Source organism: Oncorhynchus keta, chromosome 11 (assembly GCF_023373465.1).
Source record: "Oncorhynchus keta strain PuntledgeMale-10-30-2019 chromosome 11, Oket_V2, whole genome shotgun sequence".
NCBI classification, from domain to species: domain Eukaryota; kingdom Metazoa; phylum Chordata; class Actinopteri; order Salmoniformes; family Salmonidae; genus Oncorhynchus; species Oncorhynchus keta.
The window spans coordinates 10,316,551-10,327,047 of record NC_068431.1 but is presented as its reverse complement, the minus strand read 5'-3'; the positions used below and the strand labels follow the sequence as shown (position 1 = coordinate 10,327,047).

At 44.2% G+C, this 10,497-nt stretch overlaps 1 protein-coding gene across 1 annotated transcript; it reads left to right on the top strand.

Moving 5' to 3' along the window:
• On the top strand, positions 1-1,704 carry nhp2 (NHP2 ribonucleoprotein homolog (yeast)). Its single transcript, XM_035779640.2, has 4 exons — positions 1-294; positions 520-589; positions 703-808; positions 1,144-1,704. Exons 1-4 carry the CDS (start codon positions 126-128, stop codon positions 1,267-1,269), a joined length of 471 nt encoding a protein of 156 aa, XP_035635533.1. The 5' UTR covers positions 1-125; the 3' UTR covers positions 1,270-1,704.
• The last annotated feature ends 8,793 nt before the right edge of the window (positions 1,705-10,497 follow it).

The following is a 10,497-nucleotide window of genomic DNA, read 5'->3' as shown; positions in this document are numbered from 1 at the left end:
TGACCCGGAAGTACTACGTTTTTCTGCACTGGCAACACGTGTGTAGCTTTTTCCCCCCACTTGCAACGTAGCACGCTGCAAACGAACTAAAACGCTAAGTAACTTCTGCGTTATCTCTCAGAAACATGACCAAGGTAAAGAAGGAAAAAGGCACTAAGGAGGAGGAGGCTGGAGCGACGGAGACTGTAGGGACAGAGAAGTCGTATCAAGAGTTGATTGCAAACATCAACCCAATTGCTAATCCACTGGCCACTAAGAAGCTAAGCAAGAAGCTCTACAAATGCGTCAAAAAAGGTAAACTATACATTATATTTTCATATTGACAAATAAATGCCAAGAATATGGTCGACATTTTCAAATAGTATCCAGCAAGGTAACGTTTGTCAGCCTGCTAATAATAGCTTGGTGAACTGTTAGCTAGGACATTTGCCAACTTTAGTAGTTGGCAAGTGAGCTGAGTGGTGTTAGCTACTTCAGCTAACTTTCCGTCTTTTTTACATGCAACTCTGTCCTTTTCAGCATCTAAGCTCAAACAAATTCGCCGTGGAGTGAAAGAAGTTCAGAAGTTCATTAACAAAGGAGAAACTGGGTAAGTTTGTTAACTAGTTAATTTAGCCTGTACTGTTTTAATATTTTGCTAACGTTCTGCAAATAGTTCAGATCATACGCATGCTTCTATATACAATGATATATATTTTGCAGGATTGTGGTGTTGGCTGGAGATACACTTCCAATCGATGTTTACTGCCATCTACCCGTCATGTGTGAGGACAGGAGTCTGCCATATGCCTATATTCCCTCAAAAGTGGTGAGTTCTCCAAACCAAAAGGCCTAACTGCGGAAGTGCATAGAAATGTCGGATATCACCTCATTGTCCACAGAGTTATGAAACTACAGAGCGCTACATGGTTCAAAGCACCTAACGTCACAATTAAGCTTTTCATATTGCCACAATCTTGGAGCTGAAATTGATCATGTGTACTGTACTAAAAATACAAAGAGGAATGTACAATATGACAAACCTCTGGCTTTCCTTTTAAATTAGTTTTGCGAAGGATGTGACGAGTATGCAATTGAGGTTCTCCCATGAAATCGATGAGACGAATACCTTTTAAAGAAACCCTGCCATGTCTATCTCCTCAGGACCTTGGTTCGTCTGCAGGCTCAAAGCGGCCCACCTGCGTCATCATGATCAAATCTCACGAGGACTATAAGGAGGCCTATGATGAGTGTTTCGAGGAGGTCTCTGCCCTACCCAAACCCCTCTGAACCTGTTCTCTGGTTATCAGACTCAAATTGTATCTGAGAATGTCTGGCTGTAGGCAGAATCAATTGGTGGGGGGTGAAATGAACTGACTGTAACTAGAACCAAGCTGCAATGTGGTGTGGTATTTGTCTGTATACATCGATACCCCAGCAGTTATCCCCCCCCAAAAAAATGTCATGTTTGTTTTGGTTATTAAATGTAAACGGGGCCTCTGAAGGTTGACACCATCCTTTGGTATTTTAAATAGGTGCTGACTTGAAACAGGACTTTATTTTCCTAGTTTTGGTGGCATCCATGTGTTGTCTACAGCCAGATATGAATATGTCTACCAGGTACATTCAGTTTTTACATTGTATTATGTGCTTTCATAACTATCGGTTGCACTGTTATATAACATACATTTTGGTATGAATAATAAATCTGCACGCTGATTTTGAGTTGATGAGCCTTGTTGTGTTTGAATGGTCGGGACTCGGGTTAGGTAACAGAGCATGTTCTTAACGTGTTTTGTTGGTGTGAACAGCCGGTTCTAATTGAGGGACCATAGGGGACTGACTACATGACTCCTGAGCAGTTAAACATTAAATCATTTTTTGCAATCTCACTCTGATGGGTTTGATCATTGCAGTTGTAAACAAATGTATCACTTATGTGGCGGAAGGTAGTCTAGTGGTTAGAGCGTTGGGCCAGTAACCGAAAGGTTGCAAGATCTAATCCCTGAGCTGACAAGGTACAAATCTGTCATTCTGCCCCTGAACAAGGCAATTAACCCACTGTTCCTAGACCTTCATTGAAAATAAGAATTTGTTCTTAACTAACTTGCCTAGTTTAAAGGTACAATTAAAAAATATAACTCATACATTTAGTCGTTTGGTCTTAGTTCTATCTTGTCTTCTAATTTTTTTATTTTGTCACAGGCATATTGACATTCCCCTTTTGCATAGGTTCTTCATACTCTGTTGCTTTGTGGAAGGTGTGTTGCCAGGTGATACGATGCTGTATTGATGCAATAAATGCACCTGTTTTTTTTTTTGGTACATCTCAACACATCTGCTTCTTTACATTAGGAGAGGGGGGATACATTTACATCATGAAGGCCCTGATGGTGACACAAAATGGACGTCCTTATAGTTTGTTTTGTAAAAGCCCAGGTGGGCATTGGAGATCATTATTACGTATGTGAACATTATTGTGGAAACATTAACTTAGCAGGCCATGCTTGGTAGCAGCAAACTGAGCAGGCGTTTTCACAGATACACTTTTGATGCATTTTACAGACTGTCATTTCTTAAATGACACACCTGCTATCGGTTGCACTGAAAGAACAAGTTGAGCTGAATATATATTTTTTGTATGTGTAAAGCACTTGCTCTTGGAGCAGGTTTTGGCCAAAATTATCCTATGAAACTGAGTAGCATTTCGCTACACTTGCAATAACATCTGCTAAAGCATATGTATGTGACCAATAGGATTTGATTTTACTAAAAACCACAAGGTGTCAGTAGTGTCACGTTTTAATGAACACCAGGGATGGGCAACTGGTGCACCCTCTTATGTGGGCCTGCAAATAAATCAACTCCCCCATCTCAACATTAGGGGGCTCAACCTAATGTTTATGGAGTTAAAAGAGCACAAGATGAAACTTGCAGCGTTTCTGTTCCTTCACTCACTGAGAGTCACTCAATTAGCACGGCGGCAGGGTAGCCTAGTGGTTAGAGCGTTGGACAAATCCCTGAGCTGACATGGTACAAATCTGTCGTTCTGCCCCTGAACAGGCAGTTAACCCACTGTTCCTAGGCCGTCATTGAAAATAAGAATTTGTTCTTAACTCACTTGCCTAGTTAAAGGTAAAAATAAAAATGTCAGCAAAAAAAAAAAGGTTTGTTAAGTTAGTCTAGCCAGCTAAACTTGTAATCATGTTCAAATTATAGACCACAGGGCCCCCATTGATTTTGTTAGTCACTCACTCAGAGATATTAACTGCAACAACAACAACAAAAAAAACATTTTCTCTCTGCCCCATGGGAAAATTTGTATGATTGTTTGAAATGAGTTATATAATTGCAACATCTTATCTCTGCCCCATGGCAAAATGGGTAGGAATGCAGCAAATTAACTCCCTTAACTTCAATTTATTCTCTCCGCTGTCAGGAGGGGGGGCTGCTAAAAATATTTTGCTTGCAAGGTACGGGCGCCTCCCAACAAAATGTAACTTAGGCTACTGCATATGTGGGTACACAGACCCGTGAGCCACTGCGGCCCCTCATAATGAGTTGTGGCCCCCACCCCTATCAAAGTTGCCATTCCCTGATGTAGAATTATCCCTCCACTAGGTATGAGCGTTGTCCTGTTGGTAGCCTCTCATTGAGTCAAGACTTTCACCTGCTGTTATTCCGGCTTTATTTTAAAACCCGTTATTAAACAGTCAGGTTTTTTTTGCTTGGAATCTGACCTTCAACAGAACATTTCACAACATATTATGGCCACTTTCCCTCACACATTTACCCCACCATTCTGCGTGCACTGAATAGGGTGAATCAAATGACATTTTATTGGTCACATGCGCCGAAAACAAAAGGTGTAGACTACCTGAAATACTTACTTACGAGCCCTTTCCCAATGATGCGGGGATTAAAAAAAATGATAATCAGGGTAGTGCTGCTCTTTATTTGGTGAGGAAACACCTGGCGTGTTGGCTGTTGAAACAGTCTGTGAACCCCTCTCTCCCCTCAGTCCCCACCAGGCCAACATTTATGTTGCTGTTTTTTCCTGTGTTGACATTTCAAATATTTCTCCCCCCAAAAAAAGCCACCAATACTGTGTTTGTTGTGTTTAGCTCTATTTTCCCCAAAATCTTACAAAAGCAGAAGAGCCATGTCTCAGTCCATCAGAGCACAATGGTTTTAACAGGGGAACATCCAAGAAGGAACATCCAAGAAGAAACAGAAGATAATCTTCACTACTTTCCACATATATTTCCTGGAATGATTAACCTCGATGCCTACTTATAAGGATGGAGATAATCCTGACCGTTTTTGGATCCTCTCTTCCCCAGTCTGGTGGATATCTATGGATATTACTTTGAATTCATATAGATTTTATTTGTGACCAAGGTATTTATTTGAGATTACCGAAATAGGCAAGTGTCTGAACAAACAGCTTCAATGATAGGGAGTTGATTAGATATTTACCATTAACGAGATATTTTACCATTAACGAGATATTTTACCATTGTAAATGATTTAACGTCCTCTAATAATAGTAGTCGTCAAGAGTTATATCTGTGTTATTATTTATTTAAAGATAAATATACTCTCACCTTGGTGCCTGAAACATCTCTGTAGTTTTGGAGGGGTCATTTGGTTTTAGAAAACACTTTGTTTTTTATTGATTTTTTTTATTTTTATAAACTTATTGACAGTATTCTTTAAAAGAGACAATCTGCAGATTGTTTAATTTTCTATTGGATAGAGAGTAGTTAGAAAACAGAACAATGTTGTGCAGTTGGAGCGATGGAGGTAACAATAAACCAAGGACGTGTGGATGTCCTTCCCTGTGTGACACGTGGCTGGCTGCTGGGGGCCCTGTTTCCACAACAGCACGCCTCGGGGGCAGAGAAGGAGGAGAAGGATGGTGGCACGGGTGGCTTGTGTTCTGGAGCAGGGTGACAGGAACAGAACTGTGTGCTGCTCTCTCTGTTTACCAAACAAGCCTCATAGGTCAGCTCTGTTTTAGTAAACAGCATGGTGGTTGGATGGAGTTGGACCCTCAGGTTTGGATTGAGGGCTGCTCTCTGATACAACCTGTCTTCTTCAGAATGACCTTCATTCTGTGTGTGTTAAGAAATCCAGACATTTTTTTTCATAGTTGTCCGTTTGTCCCATCCGTCCTCCACACATCCCTCATAGCCCTCCCTTCCCAGTCATGACCAGCCTAGCTGAACCTCTGGCACGTTACAACCGTAGTTGGTTGGACAAAGACTCAGAGTATTTGACATGACCGTTGTCTTGTTTTGCACACTTTGTACAAAATAATACAATGCAGTACTACAGGATATTTCTTAACGTAGCTCTTTATTGGCTAGCTATAACTGGCATGTTCACGTATCGCCAACCAGGATCAAACTGCCGATCACCTAACCATTTGGGTGGTCTTAACCAATCATAGCCCAGTATGATATGGCGGTAAAATGCATCCAATTACAATTCAGTATGTTTATAATTATGAATATTACAATGGTGTCTTTAAATAACAGTCATAATTTGCTTACATTTGTCCTGTTACACACTTGTACAAGTGTCCAATGGAAATGTGTTTCTGCATATCCCAAATCCCACTGAGACACCTGCAGGGACTGGGGTCACAGCCAGGGTCACCGTATCCCAACTCCCCGTGAGACACCCACAGGAAGTTTGGTCCTGCCCAGGGTCACCATATCCCAACTCCCACTGAGACACCCGCGGGGAGTGGGGTCACGACCAGGGTCCTGTCTGGTTGTGACGGTGATGGGGATTAGGATGTTGTTATCCAAAACAAGACAGATGAACCCAAAGTAGGGACACAATGTACCTGTAGGTCTACAGTTAATGGGTAAATTGTGACTGACTGATCAACAAATAATAATGATTCGTTGTTTATGATGCAAGGTTCTTTGTAGATCAGTCGGTCGGCAATCGCTCCTACTGTCGCTCGTACTGTCGCTCGTACTGTCGCTCGTACTGTCGGCTGTACTGTCGCTCGTACTGTCGGCTGTACTGTCGCTCGTACTGTCGGCTGTACTGTCGCTCGTACTGTCGCTCGTACTGTCGGCTGTACTGTCGGCTGTACTGTCGCTCCTACTGTCGCTCGTACTGTCGGCTGTACTGTTGCTCGTACTGTCGGCTGTACTGTCGCGCGTACTGTCGCGCGTACTGTCGCTCGTACTGTCGCTCGTACTGTCGGCTGTTCTGTCGCTCGTACTGTCGGCTGTACTGTCGCTCGTACTGTCGGCTACTGTCGCTCGTACTGTCGGCTGTACTGTCGCTCGTACTGTCGGCTACTGTCGGCTGTACTGTCGCTCGTACTGTCGGCTGTACTGTCGGCTACTGTCGCTCGTACTGTCGCTCGTACTGTCGGCTACTGTCGGCTGTACTGTCGCTCGTACTGTCGGCTGTACTGTCGCTCGTACTGTCGGCTACTGTCGGCTGTACTGTCGCTCGTACTGTCGGCTGTACTGTCGGCTACTGTCGGCTGTACTGTCGCTCGTACTGTCGGCTGTACTGTCGCTTCTACTGTCGCTCGTACTGTCGGCTGTACTGTCGCTCATACTGTCGCTCGTACTGTCGGCTACTGTCGGCTGTACTGTCGCTCGTACTGTCGCTCGTACTGTCGCTCGTACTGTCGGCTGTACTGTCGCTCGTACTGTCGCTCGGCAGTCACTCGTACTGTCGCTCGTACTGTCACTCGTACTGTCACTCGTACTGTCGCTCGTACTGTCGCTCGTACTGTTGGCTGCCATGTCGAACTAGCTGCTTGACTCTCTCTTTCTCTGTCATTTCTTATCGCTCTTCATATCATCCTATTTCCTCTCCCTGTTCCTCTCTGTCCTTTTCTCTCTAACAGTGCTTTATTGACATGTTTAACGTCTAAGCGGGCTGTCAGAGGGATGAACAGCTGAGATGGAAAGACAAAGAGAGGGAAGGAAGGCAGGCAGGCAGGCAGGCAGGCAGGCAGGCAGGAAGGCAGGAAGGCAGGAAGGCAGGCAGGCAGCGGCACCAAAGGTCACCTCCTCCTGTGGCATGCCTTATAAAACAAATGCAACTGTGTCATTCCCCTGGCCCTCTCGCTCTCCTCCCTGTGCTGCGAGCTGGATGACTAATTTAGAGTTTGGCTTTGTCCGTGTGTATGTTTATTGTGTCAACAATGCACCTGCTGCCTGCCTCCTCCTCCCTAATTCACCGTAGCACGCGCCATAACCTAACACGTGCCATTTCCCCTAATCTCCTCACTTACTGAGAGTACAACTTTGCCCCAGGTCACACTGCTGGGCACCCCGACATCAACCAACATGTTAACTCTCTGTTTACCACCCGACTCCACACGCCCCCATCTAGCTGACAACCGTTTTTTTACTGATTGATATGACTTTGTTCTTGTGTATTTTAAACCTTTTGCTAAAGATGGGGGATCAAGTTTTATATCATTGATCTAGTCTCTTTTCCCCTTTCTAAACCCCTATCCGTTTCTCTCTCTCGCCATCTCTCTCGATGTCTCTCTCTCTTTGTTTCTCTCCGTCTCTCTCTTTCCAACTCTCTCTCTATATTTCTCTCACTCTCTCTCTATATATTTATCTCCATCTCTCCCTCTCTCCCTGCAGTACAGTCATTTTATCAGGCAGGTGTGTGGATGTCTGCAGTGAGCGATGGAGCAGGTGTAGTGGGAGATTTATTGATTTTAATCACATTCTGTTGAGCAATAGTTCCCAGGCGTAAGGCAGGCATGTCCTCGGACCGCAGGTACCCATATGAATAAAGGGTGATGGGCAGGCAGGCATAGCACCTCTCTCCCTGTCCACAAAGACACAGGATCAGGGGGAGTGTGTAGTTTAATGGAAGGGATCCTGTAAACGACTTAGGTCTTGATTTAATCCGTATCGCGGGAGATCTGTGTCAAAATGTAAAGGTCATTTTCGATTGAGCCGGCAACATTTACAGTGAATTCAGTCTCCACGAATGCAATCGAGCTACAACGGAAATGTTGAATTCAGTCCATAGCCCTTTCCTGCAGTCAATTGACTTAGTGGTGGTTTCGTGGGTGGAATGTTAATATTTTTCATAATTAATACACTTTTTTATTTTGCAGAAAATCTGGTGTTTCTATATCAAAAGGTTTTGTTCGATTTCCGTCTTCTGTGATGTATATAAAGTGTAATATTGGGATGCAAACTTAAAATGTAATATATTTCGACTCTATATCTGACATGGTACAGGTGTCTTCTTTGTTATGCCCTTAACCATGTGTGTGAGGTCTAGACTTTTGTTTTAATGTCAGTCTAAACTGGTTAAACTGTTTTCTTAAACTGCCTCCTGTGCTGTCAGACATATATTTCAGTTAAATACTAAATCAATTGCATTACAATTAGCCATTTTTTTTTCTGTACTTGTGTGCACTTGTGTTCTTGTGCACCTGTGTAGGTGTGTGTACAAGCAGGTTATAGGGGTGTCGGTGTGCCAACAGAACAGCCTTGAGGCGACCTGTTCTTACTATCTCTGGGGGCTTGTGGGGGCTTGTTCTCAGATCCCTCACCGTTCATAAACTCCTGTCAGCTCCAACAGTTGACACCTGAGTGCACCGAAAATGTCCAATCTTGACTTGCGATCTGATAAAATCTTCTGTTTCAGCAACGGACATGACCACAGAAAGCTGGCTACCAATCAAACGCCAGCCACTGATGGTCTCTGTTTGACGTTCCCTTTACGCCAAATACCCATCACTGTCTCAGAGAGAGAAAGAGACAAAAGGTTACAGTTTGACAGTTTGTCTGAGAAATGTAAAAGGTGAAAGGTCAATGGAATCTACAGGTCTTATCTACACCGACCCCCGTCTCTATCTACTGGACCTAAGAGCCCAGTAGTGGTTGAGGGGGTTACGTGTGTGTGTGTGTGTGTGTGTGTGTGTGTGTGTGTGTGTGTGTGTGTGTGTGTGTGTGTGTGTGTGTGTGTGTGTGTGTGTGTGTGTGTGTGTGTGTGTGTGTGTGTGTGTGTGTGTGTAAAATACATATATACATATATATTTGCCAGGTATATATATTTTTTTAGGGGAGGGGGGATTTAACCCCTCGTCCCTGTGTCCCCTAGTCCCTGTGTTCCCCCTTCCTGGCTCTGAGGCTCGCTCGGCGGGTTTGAGATGTAATGTGATGTAATGTATCATCATCCTTTAGCTCATCTCGTTGTGTGTCACTTCAAGACTGTTTCACAAAGCAGAGCCCCCACTGCACTCAGCGTCTGTATAAACCATGGCTGTTGTAATGGAGGGAGGCTAGCTTTCCTTCATATAAGAGATGATGCCAATGTATTCCCCACACGTCTGGAAACCATAATATTTCCTTCATCAGTGCTGCATGCCACTGACTTAGAGATACACATACAGTCTCAGTGGAGTGGAATACCAGTCCTGTTTATCCAAGCTTTAAGCTGTTAAGCACCTGCATCTACACCTGTCTGCACCTGCAGAACTGTCGTACACCTGCTCTCTCCGTGCTCCTAAATGATAGCACATATTCTCATTAACATTATGCCTCTCTTATTCATTCCACTACAGTAAGTTCTGTGGCCATCAGATCATAATTCAAAAGGCCCCTTTTCGGTAAAATAATGTGTACAGCTGACAATGGTGAGATGCTGAGATTTGTCTGAGCGTTGGAAGACCCAGACTCACTGGATTATTTAAGGATTTTAGGCACTGGGCAGCAGGGCTAGTAGACTGCAATTTTTACTAGCCCTGGTCCAAAACTGCACTAGCCGGCCGGGCTAGTTGGACACATTTTCTACTAGCGCGGTCTGAAAAGTACTAGCCACGGGTTAGCTTCATTTCCATCCCTGATTGTTACCATATAAATATAATCACTATAGTCATCCTCAGACCGTAGCAATTTGGTTCTTGTAATAATTTTTCTATGGTTTTAACTTAATGACCTTATAGCAGCATTTTCCGAACTTGGTCCTCTGTACGCGAAGGAATGCACGTTTTGGTTGATGCCCTAGCACTAACACAGCTGATTCAAATAATGAACTAATCATCAAGCTTTGAATCAGCTGTGTAGTGCTAGGGGGAAACTACCAAAACCTGGACCCCTTGGGGTCCCCAGGACCGGGTTTGGGAAACGCTGTCTTATATTATGTTGAGGTGTATCTCTCAGGAGGTCAAATCCTCTGTGGTTTGATATGGTGGATGACTGTGTTGATGTGTTTGGGTGCGATGGAAGATGTGAGAGACAGTGGGTATCAATGGATCTGAGCGTCGTCACACAGTCTGTCAGACTCTCCTCAGACACCTAATCCTCTCCTCAGACGGCTGGCGAAAGTCGCCGACCTCTCGGTTTCTCTGTGTGCTAATGTCTGTGTTTGTTTACTCCTGTGTGCGCCCGTCCCATTGAATGAAACCCGTGGGATGGGTGGAGGTGTATAGGGGCGAGGAAGTTCATATAGGGGCTCACAGAGCGGCCCGCCAGGGTGACAAATGATGCAGGCTGG

Excerpts from the sequence above, each read along its gene's own strand:
- nhp2 (XM_035779640.2), top strand. The coding sequence starts at position 126 with ATGACCAAGGTAAAGAAGGAAAAAGGCACTAAGGAGGAGGAGGCTGGA. Across the intron at positions 295-519 it reads CTACAAATGCGTCAAAAAAG|CATCTAAGCTCAAACAAATT; the intron begins GTAAACTATACA and ends TGTCCTTTTCAG. Across the intron at positions 809-1,143 it reads CCTATATTCCCTCAAAAGTG|GACCTTGGTTCGTCTGCAGG; the intron begins GTGAGTTCTCCA and ends CTATCTCCTCAG.